General features: G+C 38.7%; 1 protein-coding gene across 1 annotated transcript; it reads left to right on the top strand.

Annotated features, from left to right (window-relative positions):
* The first annotated feature begins 838 nt into the window (after positions 1 to 838).
* LOC137389649 (dynactin subunit 1-like) lies at positions 839 to 18,428 on the top strand. Its single transcript, XM_068075711.1, has 25 exons — positions 839 to 1,004; positions 2,578 to 2,693; positions 2,964 to 3,128; positions 4,237 to 4,417; positions 5,129 to 5,241; positions 5,352 to 5,501; positions 6,016 to 6,195; positions 6,424 to 6,605; positions 7,115 to 7,274; positions 10,177 to 10,383; positions 10,809 to 11,015; positions 11,299 to 11,484; positions 12,434 to 12,595; positions 12,711 to 12,845; positions 12,935 to 13,066; positions 13,223 to 13,300; positions 13,672 to 13,831; positions 14,161 to 14,351; positions 14,473 to 14,601; positions 14,839 to 14,981; positions 15,118 to 15,269; positions 16,271 to 16,392; positions 17,473 to 17,604; positions 17,825 to 18,043; positions 18,217 to 18,428. Exons 1-25 carry the CDS (start codon positions 896 to 898, stop codon positions 18,328 to 18,330), a joined length of 3,825 nt encoding a protein of 1,274 aa, XP_067931812.1. The 5' UTR covers positions 839 to 895; the 3' UTR covers positions 18,331 to 18,428.
* The last annotated feature ends 63 nt before the right edge of the window (positions 18,429 to 18,491 follow it).

Here is an 18,491-nt window from a genome sequence, read left to right as displayed (position 1 = left end):
CAGCACAGTTTTCTGATATCAACGCCCCTGTTCTTGCCTGTAAAGGTCTGTTGCTGATACCTTATAGGCCTAAGCATTTATTCCAACTCTGTGTTTTCCCTAAAACACTTACTATATTGTAGGTGGTTCAGTATCAATGAGCAGAGTCCAATTTTGGCTGTACAATTATTTTTTTGTGTCACAAACTAGCCTTTAGTCCTGCTATGCTCTACTTGTTGGCACAAATTATTCAAAGGATTCATATGATGTTGTAAACACAAGTGTTGCAATGTGAATCATACTGTGGTCACTTCTCAGTAGTCATTTATATTTAACTGTTCCTTGTGATATTAACCTGAACATTAACAATAAACTTGATTTCGTGTGGCATGTCTTCCATTTATCTTTACCGCAAATTTTAATTTATTAGATTTAATTTTAATTAATAGATAGCAAGTTAATCAGAAGTGATTAGAAATAGATAAGCGGATAATAATAAATAGATAAATAGACTACACAAATACCTACGGATGCTTTTTGGTTGGCTTATTTGTCAGTGTTATTTAAATGATTTTGTTATCAAAAATTTTTTCATTCATTTCACTGTTTGTACAAACTGAATGCTAGCACTAACAACCACTTGTCTTGTATTATTCATAGAAAATATATGCTGACAGCTACTGCTATTCAAGAACTGAATCAAAATCTGTAATATTCTCTGCACACTCTAGCTCGCATTCAAATATTACTCTCTGTTGTTGGTATTAAAATGTCACCATCTTTCAATATATTTGGGTTTTCCCAAGATGGTATTAGCAACTTTTTTATGTATATAATGTATGCCATTATTCCAGGTTTTGTTGGTGTCAGGTTCCGTGAGATAGAGCAGTCAGTACCGCCAGAGGCTTTTGCTGCCATGGAAGTCTCCTCTAGTATACACATTGGCTGCAGAGTTCAAGCTACTACAAAGGAGGATGTAAAGATTGGGACAGTTGCTTTTGTTGGGCTTACAAGTTTTGCTCCAGGTATGTCACTTTCTTACAAGTGCTCCTCTAGTTATGTCTGTAGCATGATGACCTGATGTAACTTTTTACTATTCCTTGTTAAATGAGTTCAGGAAAGAGAGAAGTTCTTAGCTTTTCATAACAACCTTTACAGTTCAGGAGCCTGGGAACATGAGCCCGCATACAGGTGCAGTTCCAACTATATATCTTTGGAGTGTGAACTAGGCCAAACTTCAACTGATCATGATGAAAATCTATTAGTTTCACACTGATTTTGCATATTTAGTTGCTTGGATAAGCTGTTTTTGACTTCATAAGAGCTATATATATTGTACTATATATATATGTATATTGTATAGGCACTACGGTATAAATATACAGTAGCGCCTATATAGTATATATATATACTATATAGGCGCTACTGTATATATATATATACAGTAGCGCCTATATAGTATATACATGTATATATATATATATATACTATATAGGCGCTACTGTATATATATATATATATATATATATATACAGTAGCGCCTATATAGTATATATATATACTATATAGGTGCTACTGTATATATATATATATATATATATATATATATATATATATTTATACTATATAAGCGCTACTGTATATATATATATATATATATATATATATATATATATATATATATATATATATATATATATATATATATATACAGTAGCGCCTATATAGTATGTATATATACTATATACGCGTACAGTAGCGCTTTGAGGTTCTTCCATACTTTATGAATAGTTTAAATATTAAAAAGAGAAAAGCATTTACAGTAGTGAAACAGTGAAACAGAGCTCGATGATGGAATTCCAGGCCAGAGCTTTTAAACCACTAGAATTGATATAATAAAAGCAGTTCAGCTGGACACGAACCCTGCAACCTAAAAGCAGTTTAAGAACTGTTCCATGTTCTGACAAGTTCTCAGCCATTGTCTGGTCCTTTCAGCATTGCAAGCACCCTCATTGTGTGATTTAAGTTGAACTATGGCATCTGGTTTGAGCAGTAGCTAATATTTCTAATGAACTGATATTATATATAGTGAGTGAATCATATGCTAGTAAAGATGCAGCATAATAAACCTTATCAAGCATGGAGAAAGCCAGTTCATGAATGTTAACAGGACATACGACTTGTGACATATCAAATCAATCGTGATAGTATGTATATTTATACACAGTGCTAGAGTGTACACTTAATGACATTCAAAGTATGTACACTTGTTATACAGTAATAGGGTTTATACCAGGTTTTAAGAAAGGTGACACAGTTATAATATTCCCTCTCCATCACAGATGATGAGCTACTGCACTTCAAAGATTTTGTTTTAAATTGCATTTTGCATGGTTAAACTTTTGTTGAACACTTATTCATCTACCAGGTACCATGTAACAGTAGAACATCCTCAAACTATTTGGTTAGCATGAGCAACTTGCCAATAATGTGTCCTAACTAGCCAATAATGTGTATGGTATGCAATGTCATACGAAAGGTCAGACAGAGTTCACAGACCTAATCAGTGATAGAGTTGTGAGTTGTACTTTTTTGCAGGAAAGTGGATTGGGGTGGTGCTTGATGATGACAGTGGCAAAAACAGTGGAGAGGTTCAAGGAAAGAAATACTTCTCATGTCCCGATAACCATGGAATATTTGTTAGGCCCAACCAGGTAACTTGAATTTGGTGGGACTCAGTTTAAGTTTGTTATTTTTAAATGATAAATTTTTGTTGTTCAATGTTACTATAATTACTGCAGTTATGACAAATTGGAGGAAGGCTAGCTTCCCGTGTATTTTATGCTTAATATTATGTGAAATTCCTATTACGTAAATGTTTTTGGAGTGGATTATTTACGTTGTAGGAGTGTCTACTGTAAAAGTTAAACGTATCTGTTAACAACTAGTGGTGCCCTTCACTTCTGATTCCTAACATATTGTAGGTTGTTGTGCTGGAGGAAGTGAGTGAAAGTTCAGAAGTCCTAGAGCCAGTCACCCCCAAGCCAAGGCCAAGTGGTCTAAAAAAGCCATCTGGTCTGGCCACCCCTGGTTCTGCCCTGAGACCTCCTGGCTCTGGTCTGCGTATGCCAACTGCAGGTGGTGTCAAGGTAAGGTAATGATGAAGGGTATTATATCTCCTTCATGTTCATTCTCTGAACCCTATAGGATTCTCACAGTTGTCTGTAAATAATAGGGGACTAACAATCATCCGCACTGCTATTTACAGCCCACTAGATGAATACCCGGCGTTGCATGGGTGATAAACTGATTGTTTAATGAATTTGAGTAATTTACCTCATAAGCTGGTGAAATCTTTACTATAATAAGCATAATGATCAAGCATGCCAGTTAATAACCCCAAGTGCTTTAAGCTCGAGTATTTTAACCGATGTAATGAATATGACCACGATTTATCCATTATATAGCGAGTAGCTTGCGTAGCTTGATGGGTAAGCTCCAGAACTCAGCACCTTCAGAACTGGAGGTGCTGAGTTCAAATCCAGTTGGTAGTGTGTTTTTCATTCCTAAAACTTTATTGCTATAACTGGACTGAAATTTATATTTACGGACAGACGGTAATACAGGTAGTCGTCGACTTATGACCTAAGCGACATACGCCCACCTGACTTTATGACCATGTCCGTGGGAAGGTCAGGCAGTTCAGTGCGAGGCTGTAAACTGTTCTTCGTTGTTTTCGTTAAGCCTTTTTTTATTTTTTTGTTAGGGCGAATTTTTTATGCCACACGATATCAACAATAATTTCCATCGAAATTAAAATTTAGCGATTTGTGTACTGATTATATACATTATTAAGAGACATACATTGCTCGCCATGACAAGTTCAGCATTATCAGTTATGGTAAAAACCGATTTGCAAACAGATAAATGATAAAATCTTAGTTAAAAATTTGAAGTTCACTAAAATACATACTAAAACTTCCTTTAAGTATGTGTTTAGTAAGCTAAATTAATTAAAGTTACGTCAGAATCGACAGAATATACAGAATCGACTTACCACCGGCCGCAACCAAACGCAGTCATAAGTCGATGACTATACGTAACTGGATATGATAGAGACAGAAAATGCTAGAGGTTAATTGATATGGCCTGTTATAATCTTTTTATCTCAGCTAGTTTTTCAGAGGTCATACTAGATGCATACAGGGTTCAGATAAAAGTTCCTTCTGTTCCACTGTTTTTTTTAATTTCTTGCAGGTAGGTGGAAGCAGCTTATCTGGAAGCTCAACAAACCTAGCGGCAGCAACAGGAAGTCGAGGCAGCACCTCGAGTCTTACTTCGACTGGAAGCAAGCATGGCAGCAGCAGCAGCCTTTCAGGCAGCGTTGAAAGTAAATCCAAAACCCGGCAAAGCTTGCCAGGTTCAACTAAGTTAAAACGTGCGTGAGCATATTTACTAATTAACAGTGCCTTGCAGATTAATAGAGTGGGTTGTCTGGTGCACATTTGTAAGGCTTGATTTCACAAACTGCGTAACAAAAATTAATGGCTTTGCAAACATTTTCTATGTAACAGGAGTTTGTTAAGGAAACATCTTAAGGAAACAGCTTACCACTGACTGGCAGTACTTAGCACTGAATGGCAGTGACTGGCAGTACTTAGCACTGAAAGGCAGTGACTGGCAGTATTTAGCACTGAATGGCAGTGACTGGCAGTATTTAGCACTGAAAGGCAGTGACTGGCAGTATTTAGCACTGAATGGCAGTGATTGGCAGTACTTAGCACTGAATGGCAGTGACTGGCAGTACTTAGCACTGACTGGCAGTACTTAGCACTGAATGGCAGTGACTGGCAGTACTTAGCACTGAATGGCAGTGACTGGCAGTATTTAGCACTGACTGGCAGTGATTGGTAGTATTTAGCACTGAATGGCAGTGACTGGCAGTACTTAGCACTGACTGGCAGTGACTGGCAGTACTTAGCACTAAATGGCAGTGACTGGCAGTATTTAGCACTGAATGGCAGTGACTGGCAGTATTTAGCACTGACTGGCAGTGATTGGCAGTACTTACAAGTTTAGGTATTACTGTCTTCCATTTTTGCTTCTTATCATCACTAATATTTCTATTTGTTCTATCGCATACTTTTAGCTGCCTCCGTAAAGTCTAATGAGAAACTCAGTGAGAGTCCAGTTTTACCTCCAGCTCATCTTGATTTCCCTGATTCATCTCCCTCTCTGCCTCCTCCAGTGGTTCCTGATTCCGTAAGTTTACTCGAGGTTACTACGACACTAGTTAGCTATGGGTGTCTAGGAACACTCGCTGTCATCGTTACTATTTGCTGTGCAGAAGTTGTTCGATTGTCTGATTACAGGGCAGCAGCGCCGAAGATTTACAGAAGATCAAGAACTTGGAATCTCAAGTTACCGATTTGATGGAGAAATTAGAAACTATCAAAGCTAAGCGTTTGGAGGATCGAAATAAACTCAAAGAGGCCGAGAAGCAAAAAATTTTGTGCGAACAGGTGAGATATCACACGGAGCATTTTGAGTTTATGATTTTAATTGAGTCGACAAGTATGAGACATTTTCTACTGTTACACGTAGTTTATGTGCCAAGTGATAACAACTTTTGCTACAACTACTCGCTGTTCTAGCGAACATTACATATCTTCAGTAGTACCCACAGTAGTTCCCTCCGTGATAATATCATCTTTTCTGTGCTGCTGGCTTAATGGTGAGTTTTTACATTTCATGTGCACAAGTTCATATGTTGTGGAACAAGCATCTTGTTTGATAGTCACATGCTGTGCCATAAAACATGTACTTTGGCCACCGTAACAATAAACATTTCTGTACTAATGCAAGTCTTACGTTCTCTTTTGAATATTTCATAGTATATTTTATATGTAACATTTTTTAATTTCTCCGCCCTAATCTCTATAGGTTTGTAATGCATTGGTTTAAGTTGACTGGTCTTATAGAACTCAGGTTTGACTCTCACAGCAGATGTTTTTTTAAACATGTGTTGTGTTACAGCTGAAGGAATACAAGGTAAAGTCACAAGAAATGCACAAGGAATTGCAGCAGCAGTTACTGGCAGCAAAAAAAGATGCTAAGGATATACAGACGCAGTACGATGAGTACCGCGAAGAAATGAGCGACCTACAGGAAACGATGGAGCTGGCAGCGCTCGACAAGGAGATGGCAGAGGAGAAGGTCTGGTGGTTTCTCCTTTATTACATTAGTCAAACTTCCAGGAGTAAACTGAATGTGAAAGAATTGGATGAGTTATTTGTAGTCATTGTGTGTGCATGTAGATGTCTATTTTATTACCTCCAAACATTACTGATGTTATACGTATTACAGTTGCAGCAGAAAGTATTTACCATCTCACAGCGCATCTTTTTGCTTTAGTTTTGATCATGCTTTAGCTCTTATGTGCAGGCTGAGGGTCTCGAGGAAGAGTTGACCAGTCTTAAAGAGGCACATGAAGAGCTTGTGGTTTCCATGGAATTGATGAAAGCTGAGCTAGAGTCAGGATCTGGCGTCAGCGCTGATGGTGTTTCCAGTTACCAGGTGAAACAACTCGAGCAGCAGAATGAAAAGCTAAAGGAGGCCCTTGTCAAGTAAGTCTTTTTTCCTTACTACATCCTCATATAGCTATTCCTTGTGCTCACACACCTATGCCACATACTCACTCACCTACGCCATTCGCTCACACACCTATGCCATGTACTCACACACCTATGCCATGTGCTCACAGACCTATTTTCTGTGCTCACATACCTATTTTCTGTGTTCATATACTTATGATTTGTGCTCACATACCTATTTCATATGTTCACATACCTATGTTATATGCTTACATAACTATTCCAAGAGTTCACATACCTATTTCATGCCCGCATATACCTATGTCATGTGCTCACATCGTTTTTATTTCAGGTGCTCACATACTGATTTGACACTCATCCGTAGAACATTATCTGTTCTTTGTATGCATGCTTACAGATGATAACTTATAATCATTCTACGCGTAATGAAAAGTTGACTTGAGTTTCCTCCATTGCACGGTTTCCAGTTTCCTTTATTGCATGGTTGCTAGTTGAACTGATGACTAGCTATATTCTCTCAGGATGCGAGACATGTCAAACAATGACAAGGCAGAGAATGCTAACTTGAGGAAGCAGAATGACAGGGTTGCCCATGAGCTGTCACACCTGAAGAAGGATAAAGAGACACATGCAGAGGAAATTGAAATACTCAATGCTGAGATATTGGACCTCAAAGACCAGGTTAGATGGACAACAAACACATATCATGTAAAGGTTTGGGTTTTAGCAGGGGTGGGTTTGCATCGCCAAATAATATGTACACGATCCACACCAAGTAGTCTTTGCTAAACCATTAAGGCCCAGCATCCTCTCAATATGTTTACTGTAAGGAGACACAATCTTATACGGAATTTAAAATAGTGATAGAAAGCAGTGTCTCAGTAAAAGTTGTAACTATTGTACAAACCCTTTCTTTTCACAAAGTTCAGGTTCAAAACATGTATAAGATTAGTAAGACTTTCTTATACAATTTAAGTTGTTACAATAAGTTTCAGTAGTACAGAATCTCTCATTAGTTCAAGTGTAAGATCGCGTACAAAATGCATAAAAATGGCTGACTACTTTTATCTAGCTCTACATGTTAATCAAAAGTTCCTGTTTTCACATTCCCGTTTCCATAGTGTCTTCCTTAGTGCCTTAGTTCGTTAGTGCCTTAGTTCATTAGTGCCTTAGTCTGTTAGTGCCTTAGTTCATTAGTGCCTTAGTTCGTTAGTGCCTTAGTTTGTTAGTCATTTAGTCTGTTAGTGCCTTAGTTTGTTAGTGCCTTAGTTTGTTAGTGCCTTAGCTCATTAGTGCCTTAGTTTGTTAGTGCCTTAGCTCATTATTGCCTTAGTTTGTTAGTGCCTTACTTTGTTAGTGCCTTAGCTCATTAATGCCAGTCTCCTGCCTTTTTAATTTACCCGCTGATTTTTTTCTCATCTAGAGAATGTCAATGATCAATTAATGCTGACTGATACTGGAGCACTTATGGGAAGCTAGAGAATGAGAAGTCTGTCTATGAGCAAAATTCCGTTGCAGATTGTCACTATAAAGATATTTTTACTAAACACCCTGTTTGTGTCTTTGATGGAAGTCTTGTTCATATTTACACAGCTCTTCGTTATGTAGCAGCAGTCCTAAGGAGTATCTTGTGACAACCAAACTTCTGTATGACACTATTAACAAGCTTTTTGCTTTAAATATGTTTGTTTCACTTCTCTTCTACGTCTCCTCGCTCTTCAGGATCTCTTATGCTCAGCCGTCTGTAGGTTTGCATATAAAACAATTTTACTCACCAACCAGGAGACTGTAAGTGTTTGCTAACCACCATTTGATGGTAATGCTGGGAGACAAGTTCCTAGTAGTAGGACTCTAGGCTGTCAAAACAGAATCTTCCTGAGGACTTCATGCGGTACAGGAGTGCAAAATATTCTGTAAATCCTTCTAAGTGTGTAATTTTTAATATGTGTATGAAGACATTTGATTGGTTAATTTATAGATCAATTTGGACTCGCTGCATAGTTATCTTCTGTTGTCGCCTTGTTGAGACGTTGCGCTACCAGCAATCATAACCATGTAACTTAAATGATCTTGCTTGGTACTGTTCTAAGCATTAAAAGTGGAATTTCTTATAGGTCTGTGTTATTCACAAAATGTACTTGTTTATACTTGAAATAAATGCAAATACAGTGAAACTCGGATAACTCAAACTTCAAGGGACCGAGCAAAAGTGTTCGAATTATCAGAGTGTTCAAGTTATCAGAGCACTGTCACAAGTCCATGTATTTACTTATTTATTAGTAGATACATGAACATATACAAACTATAATATAAATCAAAAGCACAAATGGCTTGTTTCAAATTAAATGCTTCTAATGTAAAGTTTAAAACGTTTTTTATCCAAAAGTATAGAGATTTTTCTATCACTTGAGATTGGTTTGTTGTTTGAGGTGATGTTATTGCCAGGACGTTTTTAGATTGACATTGGCAAAACTTGATCGTTGCTGAAATGCTCAAAAGAAAAGACATTTTTTTCTTTTGAGCGTTTTACCCACGATCAATTTTGCCGATTTTTCTTGAAGTTTATGCAAAGATTACCTTACTTTACCTGGGATTCGTTAAGAGCAACACTCCGAGGCAGTTCAATTAAAGGTTTTACGAGGTTTAACAGTACATTGTATATCACTAACGTTTTTTGAATGGATACTTATTGAATGTACACACGTATTCTGTGTTTAGGTCAAACGATGAGTAGTTTTTTTAGCTAAGACAACGTATACGTTTAATTACAATTTTTAAGACGTTTTAAACATTCAACATTCCGATGTTGATTCAACTCGGAATCCACGTCGGGTCACGCACTCAAGGATTTTCGCCACGCAAATACAAAACAAAAACAACATGCTGTTTTTGTTTTGTATGTGCGTGGCGAAAATCCTAGCGCCCGTGACCCGGCTAGCCCGTGCTATTCATCGTATAGTAGTACGTATAAATCAAATTTCACCAAACCTTTAGAACAGTCGTTGACAAAAATATTTTGCCGATGGAGGTAGTAACGACGCTTATGAATTACGAAAAGTTGAAGTTTACCTCTATGGCTTGAAATAAAGTGATTTTCTAAAGCGATTTTCGGTAGCCGTTGGGCAAAAAACAGTTCAAATTAACAGTGCTGAGTTCGAGTTATATAGAGCCATTTATCATTGCGTGGGAACGGACCAAGCAAATCCAGTCGAGTTAACCATGTGTTCGCTATATCCGAGGGCGAGTTATCCATGTTTCACTGTATATGGTTAGGTTGATGCTTCTCTGTGAGCTGAGGATATGGTGGAAAAGTTGACTGATAAATATATGGCTAGGTTGATGCTTCTCTGGGAGCCGAGGATATGGTGGAAAAGTTGACTGATAAATATATGGTTAGGTTGATGCTTCTCTGGGAGCCGAGGATATGGTGGAAAAGTTGACTGATAAATATATGGTTAGGTTGATGCTTCTCTGGGAGCCGAGGATATGGTGGAAAAGTTGACTGATAAATATATGGTTAGGTTGATGCTTCTCTGGGAGCCGAGGATATGGTGGAAAAGTTGACTGATAAATATATGGTTAGGTTGATGCTTCTCTGGGAGCCGAGGATATGGTGGAAAAGTTGACTGACAAAAATTTGGAGCTTGAAGAGCGTGTTGCAACTCTAGAGGAAGAAAAGGCTGATCTCGAGGCTATCAATGAAATGAATGAAGAACTGCAGGAAAATGCGAGGGAAGAGGAGCTTGAGATGAGAGAACAGCTTGACATGTCCAAGTCTCGCGCAAATCAGGTATTGCCCCTTTCTTAACTCTACTGCGGCACCATTCCCATTTCTGGCCTTTTCTCATTTGTATCACCCACTATTTGCATCACCCACTATTTGTATCACCCACTATTTGTATCACCCACTATTTGTATCACCCACTATTTGTATCACCCACTATTCATATCACTCTCTATTTGTATCACCTATTATTCAGCCAATTTCCTTTTCAGCTTTCTCCACAAACACTTCTTCTCTTCACCTCTACTTTTTTTTATTCCATTTTATTCCAATTCTCTCCGAGCTCAATTGTCCCTTTCCAGCATCGAGCCCTGTATTTTGGCTGCATTTTTTTCACAGTTGAATTGCGTATTTAGAAGTGTAGAACCTAGGTTATTGTCTTGTGTAGCCCATTGGTACCGCGTATTTGTTTACTTTCTCACACGTTTCAGCTGGAGAAAAGTGTGCAAGCTTCCCAGCTGCAGATGGCAGATCTGCAGTCAACAATAGGAAAGTACAGAGAGCTCGTGCAGACACTGCAGTATGAGAATGCATCCCTTAGCCAGCAGGTGTCTGGCACTGGCCAGTCAGTCGCTGTTACATCTGTTGACAACATTGAGATGAAGACCAAGCTCTCAGAATCCAAAATACAGTCTAAGGTTTGTGCTCTGTTTGAACGCATCGCTGGCAGAACTGGTACAGAGTCATTCATATCCTATTCTGCCTCACGATGTGGTTTTTGTCATTTTGTTTTGTACTATTTGTATTGTTTGTTTATTTTTGGTGCTGTTACTATTGTTACCCTGTATACACAACCCAGCTGCTAACAGTACCAGTCAATCTCTGAATATAGTTCAACTTGAATTGTGTGTGAGGTTCTGTTTTTTGGCAGCTATCGTTATTGGTCGTGAATACAAAGCTGTCTATGATTGCTCCTTACAGGTGATTGAGATGGAGCTGCTGCAACTCGACATTGCTCATGTGAAAGCTCAATTGGAGCTTACTGGCAGATTTTTGCCTGAATCATTCTTTCAGCACGCCGGAGATGGAGATGGTCTGCAGGCAGCCCTTATATTTCCCAACCTTATACAGAAATTGAATCTACTCGGCAGTCAGATTCAAAGCAAGGTTCAGTAACTCTTTTAACCAATGGTTATCATTAAGTATCAGCGGCTTTAAAACATGGCTTCTATCCATGTCAAAGATAGTGTTTAAACAGATGACTAGCCTTAGAAGCAAGGTGAACAGAAAACAATGTTTTCACACTAATAACCTACCGACAGTAAACATCAATGGTCAACTATTCAATGGCTGGGCGCGTTATGCATGTGCAGCGCATCTATTTTAGACCTAAAGCAACATTTGTTGAACCATAAACTTCAGCAGGTTGCAGATCATTGAATAAAAGAGGTACAAACAACAAATTTGCATATATCACCCCAATATTATATATACTATATTGCTACGGTAAAAGTTGGCAAAATTCACTACTACTCAATTATACATTTTCTTTCGTCAAACTTGTTTAAATAATACGAAAATAGCACACACGGATTTTCCTATTTTGGCTTGTACCAAAATTATAAAAGCAGACCATTGTTGGCATTTGTTCATGATATGTACCTCTAATAAGTAGCACATAGGCGCTAGTGAAATGCGTATTACACAGCATTTGACGGCTCCATCGCATAGAAGACATTTCTACATTTGGTTATGACATAAATCAACATGCAACCAAATTTTTACGGAGTAGAGTTTCCAAAGTTTCTGCCTCACTGCTCTTTTAGGTTTGCACATAGGGTTCTTATTAACATTTGTAAGATAAGATGACATGAAGACCTGATGATTGTGTAATATAATCACTCCATAATGGAGCAGGTTTCGGTCTTGAGGTCATTCAACGCGTTTAATATTGGAAATGCAATCGCTTTAGGAAGCAGCAATTTGATGGGTTAAATTCTTCAAACCTTTGCAGATGAACCAACATAGTGAGCAAATTCTGCAGATGTGTAATTCTGATGGTTACGAGATATTCTGTGTGTCCAAACTGTCGACCTGTAATGGTTGTGTTACTTAGTTTCCATGGATACCTAGTCTGAGTAAAGAGGACGTAGTCAAGTCTCAGAAGTCAGAGCAAGCCAGCTACGGAGCCTTCATACAGTGCTACATATCTCAACTAGTCATGCAATTCAACAAGTTGATTGAGGTGTTTTCTGATGGTGATACAGATACATACAAGGTATGTTCAGTCTTTTATACTTACCAGGTAGATGGTCCAGTATGTTAGTCATCAAACTGACTCTTTTCTGTTTATGCAAGTAACATGGGTTGATGTCTGTTCATGTGCCATTCAGGTATTCGCAGGGCTTGTCACTGAGTTCAAGGCCTATTCTAAGCCAGTAGCCCAATACCTAGAGTTGTTGCGGAATGATCAGCTCTATGAATCTGTTTCTGTCGAGCCTTTCGCCAAGTCTCTACGTTACTTTCAGGTTGGTCGCCTTCAAATATACGAACCCATTTTCAGTGTATGTCGATAGACTCACTAACTGTTTAGTCGCTATCTTGTTGTATTTTGCAGGACTATTGTGAGAAGCAGTTGGAGACATACCCATTTTCATCAACCAACTTACTGAGAGATGAGGCCAGAGTCCTTATTACGTTATCCGAGTCTCTACTACTGGATCTGAAACGTTTAGGACTCATTGTTGAGGTAATTACATCAATCTCTCTTAGCCATTTTTTGACGCGTAGTTGAATGTTGGGGGTATGTTAAATGTTATTTGCTAATATCTATGGAACTGTGACTATCTGTTACTCACATGCAAATGGAGGATGTGTGCGTAGGTTTGAAATTAATATTTTGCAGACTGGAGACAACAAGGATTTCCTAACCATCAATAAAATGGCGGAAATTGTAACCGAACTTCTGCAGACATCAAAAAGGGTTTGTCAAGTTTTTTGTTCGTGTGACCTAATATATAGCTGATAGATTGCGGCTGCAGTTCTGTGTAATAGCCTCTTTCCTTGTCTGTATGTACTGCTCTGTTGGTATGTTAGATGTCTGCCTCTCTTTATGGTTCATATTTACAGCTCCTAGAAGCTTCACAGCAGAACCACTGTAAACTGGCTCCACTTATAACTAGTTTTTATGTTTGTGTACAGAAGTTGGTCATTACTAGAAAGCTGTTAGTAGCTCGTCTGCTGTCTATTGCACTTTATGTTGTAAGAATCTCCAAAAATTGGATTAGAAATAGTTTTAACGCATGCTAACCACATATGTGCTTGTCTAACGAAGCAGAGATTCCTACATTGCAGCTTAAACATTGTCTGCCTCCTATTGGCTCGGCCACAGAGGTACAGGTGAGCCGAGAGTTGGCTGACAGAATGAAATCTTCTCTCAAGTCTATCTCAGATGCCATGCAAGTTGTGCACCAGGCTGCTACTCAAGCAGACCGTGCTCTTCATCTCCAACCTGGTTGGTTTACAGCTAAATATTTCCACCAGTGATCTGTTGCCAATACAGTATGCATACTATTCATAACCACTTGTGTTCTTGTATCATATAAAGTTGGAGGTTTTCGCTAAGTGTATATTGTGCGATCAAAGCGCACGATTTTGTATTTTATACTAGGAATATATTGCATACCTTGTATACCGTACAGGATTACTTTTGCTCTGGTGACATACAATGTGTGTTGCACCTTTGATATCTCCTGTTTAATGTAGACTTGGTGTGTGGACTGCAGTATTGTAGCGTCATACTGTGTATAGCACACTGTTGTTACTGTATATATTGCAATGTAGAGGCGGAGTTTCTCCCGTCTCACCAAGTGAAACAGTATCTGGTGACTGCCAGCGAGCTCCTTGATGGCACATCTGGAGATCTCTATGACTCCCTCATCTCCTCTGTCTCTCACCCTCATGAGAGAATTAAGGCTTTAGTTACACAAATTGAGGGTGGCTCTTTGGATGTTCCCGCTATGTCTAAGGAAAAGGTGAGATTCTGATTTGATTAGTCGTTGATCTCAGCCTGACTCCTATAATTCACATTCATTCATTTTATGAATATAGAATAGTTGGTTGCAGCTATTCATTTGTTAGAGCACTGATTTGTAGAAAGTTCCCATTGTTGAGCAAAGAGCTGAGGTGTTCAGAAAAGAAGGCGCGGATGGTGGAAGTTCTAAGGCTAAACTCATTGCTAAAGAAGAAATTATAAACCACCTCAAGTTTGAACTGAGAAAGAAGGTTGGTTTATGAGTTACTTGGCAAGAGTTACTTGATAAGAACTAGCAAGTGATACAGAATTGATTTGTTGAAAATATCATTGAACAATTCTATTATGTAGAAAGTTTTACTTGAATTATTTAGCATTCGTAGATTTTCCACCTGCTCATGGTTTATACTTAAGCTATATCTGTGTGAATGTAGCTTCTTGTGTTACAGCAGAATGACTCATGTATTCGTTGTTTCTCGTTCACCTAGCAAGAGGAAGTAGACGAGCACAAGGTGAGGGCAGGAATGGCGGATAAGAAAATAGCCTCAGCCTCGAGGGAGAAGGAAGAGCAGATTCTCAAACTCCAAAGGAAGGTTGAAGAAAGTCAAGTTCAGTTGACTAAAAAAGAAAAGTGGGTGAATAAGATGGCCATGTTTCCAAAAGCGTTTCTTCTCTTTGTGGAGTTGTCTCATTTTCTCATCACTGGAAACAATGAGCTTTTCTCCAAGTCATGCCAGTTCTCTCATCTCAGCATCGTCTATTTTCAGAGAGTTTGAGCAGACAATGGATGCTCTTCAAAGTGATATCGACAGCCTTGAGGCAGAGAAGACATCCATTCAGTCAAAGCTTAACAGCGTAACCAAGAAGCAGGTGTACGACAGTCTAACGAAGGGTACATCTGGCATCGGTTCCGCTGTCGGTGAGTGGCTATTGTAACAAGCCAAGTATGTTACCATACAGCTCTCTGCCATTCTTATTGATAAATAGCCAGACCTCTCTTCAGCCTGGTTTTTTCTAGTTAAATCTTTACTATAATAACACCAGTGTCTGTCTGTCCGTCGCCACAGCTTAAAGGTTTGAATAAAATATTGCTTTTAATAGGACTCTAACTCATGACCTTCAGCTCAGTAGACCAACACTCTGACACCTGCACTAATCGACCGCCTTGTGAGGTTTCTAAAAAATGCTGCAGCTACTTCTTTATTCTCTATGCTTTATCAGCCTACCTAAAAATTTCTAACGGCATACTAAACTGCCAGGGGGGTACTGGTATAGCTTAAAAACTATGGAGTACTGCCTTAGTGAAAGTATTCGCCCTTCAAGTCGTTTGCAAAACCGAAGGTTCCTTTTAACACAAAAGTTTGTTGTTACCAATGCTGATCAGAATAAGGAAGTCTAACAGGAGAATCACTAAAGCGCATAAAATTATTACGGTGTCCTACATGGAGCACACTTCCTGTCTCCATTGCACTTTAATAATGTTAGCGGGTATTTCTGATGCATACATTGCAAAAGTGCTCTGACCAAACATTACCAGTATTTTTATAACATAGTATAGAAGTCTGAGAAGAAATTGATGAGAACGTAAAACAAAATTTGCAGTCATAACAGACGCTCAAAATATTTTTACATCGCTCTCCAACAGAATGACTTCATTTCCAATCATGTGTATAGGAAGGTAGATATTGCTCTTACAGACATTCGTTTTTCCTAAGAACTTAGAAGGCATTTAAGCACTGTTAATTCAGATCGCCCTTTTATTACTTACAGGTGATTCGAATGGTTAGTGCCTCGAGCTTTAAATAAAACTAGCTATTCGCATTCCAAGCGTATTGAAGTGAAAACATAGTGGGCATGCTAGCTGACTTCTAACCTTGTTAGAGTATTACTGTCATGTAAAGGTAATAACTCTTGTTACAGCCGAGGGGATGGTGGCAAGGGGACTCGATTCCCCACACCTTCTTGAGAATATTCAGTCTCTCAAGTCAACTGTGCGCTGGTTGAAGGAGGACAACACGATATTTAGAAGTCAGCAGATGAAGGTAAGCGTTTCTAGTTTGATACTACCTACTAGCATTGTGGATGACTGTATGTTACAGAAGGCATGGGGTACTAAATGTCCCTTTAGCAGCCTATATATATTTTGTAAACTATTATATAACCGTCATTCATCGCTCACCTTGTACATGCGTCACTTTTGTTCTCGCTGTTTGACTATCTACCCTAGGACACTTATGTATTCGCGTCATCTAACTTTCGCGTTTTCACGAAGTCATCCACTCTCGAAAATTTCATGAGCGAAACTAAACTATTATAACGAACTAGCGAAAATGCGAAATTAAATAGCTTTTGGTCATTGATACCTATTCACAATAAAATCGTCATATTAGAAATGCAGGCAATTTTCGTATGTGGTTGGCTCATTGGGCAATTTCTGCTAAACTCATTATAGCTAATACACCGACTGAGCAGCATGGCAAAGCAAATTAAGATAACAGGTTTTTTGGAAAAGCCAAGACAAATGAGGAAGATGATGATATTAGTTTAGTAACTGAATTTGTAACTGATGAGGATGAAAATCTGGAAAGGAAAGTCATCAAATTGAATAATAATTATTGTAGTGATGAATTTTATTACCAACCAAAAACAATAACACCCCGGAGCCATGGCCACCGCGTGCTATAAATACTTGAGATCTCATATTGGTGCCGCATCAGTCACGGCTGGAGGGACCTTGACGTCATTGATAGTCCAAGAAACAAATGGCAGCAAGCGATCAAATTGCATTATCGATCTCGCCCACACATTTCTACCTGCGGTTTATAAATACAAACTAGTCCCAAATTGAAAAACATTTCGTACCAGTGAACTGGACCTGAGAAATCTAATTATGTTTGTTCCACTGCATTTATTTTCACATCACTATGTTTTCGCACTCATCAGAGCTGCGAAATTAAGTTGCAGCGAAATTTTACTCTGTATGCTACTCACGAAACTAAATACTAGCGAAATATGTGTCCTAGGGTATCTGGGCTTGCACACTGATCTACATACCTGCGCAACGATAGATCTGTGTTCACCTCAAGTCATACTCATCTTTATTTGTAATCTACGTTTGCAAGGACAAGCTTAGCAAGCTGAAGCCATTGACCGCAAGTGGCATGAAGCCATTGGCCATGAGAAGAACAAGGCAAGCAAACTCACTTGTACAAGAGGAAGCAGAGTTGAGACAAAATCTAACAAGGCTTCACAAGGTACCAAACTACCAACGATGTACAAAAAACATCTTGAAGCACTGTCATGCCAATACTTCCATATTCTCCTGTCAGTTTAGTTTGCTACAGCAGACATCTTAGAATATAGCTAGTGCTTCAGTTAAAACAGCATATGCTGACTACTGATCTATTATTCCACCGTATTAATTGGGTGAATTGTGGCAGCTGAAACAGCAGAACGCAATGATTTTTGCTACAGAGTACCTGCAAGGCAGTGTCAGACAGGCTAGTCAGCAATGTGAAGGTGTCATCCAGCAGTTTAATTGGATCTGAACAATTTAAATCGCGCGATGAAATGCAGTCCCTCAGCAAACAGTTGGATCACCTGAAGCAGCGGACATTGGCCTTCCTTTCCTCTACACCATTGACTGGTGTTGAAACTGCACTTTACACCTTTCCTAGGCCCAAATCTCAAACAGTGAGCAGCATTCATTTCTAAGTCTGTTTCATGTTTTTGTTCTTAGCAATGGTTGTATTTAAGAAGCTGATAGAGTACCTGCCTCTCATCATTCATGCTGGCCAGTCAGGCACTGCATGACCCATTCCTCAACTGCCTACACGGTTGAGTGTCTCATCTATGTTGCCTTGTAGGTTGGAGATGAGTTTGTTGGTCTGGTTAAGCTACCGACCCCTGGAAGATCTGAGTTGGTAAAACTAAAAATTGATCACCCACAACTGAAAAGCCTCCTCGAGCAGGTGGCATGAGATCTGACTGTCAGCAGCTTGAAAGGATTTATATAAGCTTTATATTTAAGAGAATTCGTCGTAAACAGAAAATACAAAATATATGATACAATGAATGATTTGAGCAATGAGATTCTGTTGTGTTATGAAAGTATTATGAAAGGACTTGAACAATGACTAGA

The sequence above is a fragment of the Watersipora subatra genome, chromosome 3 (genome assembly GCF_963576615.1).
Source record: "Watersipora subatra chromosome 3, tzWatSuba1.1, whole genome shotgun sequence".
NCBI lineage: Eukaryota > Metazoa > Bryozoa > Gymnolaemata > Cheilostomatida > Watersiporidae > Watersipora > Watersipora subatra.
The sequence above is the reverse complement of the archived record's forward strand: the minus strand, read 5'-3'. Positions and strand labels throughout refer to the sequence as shown.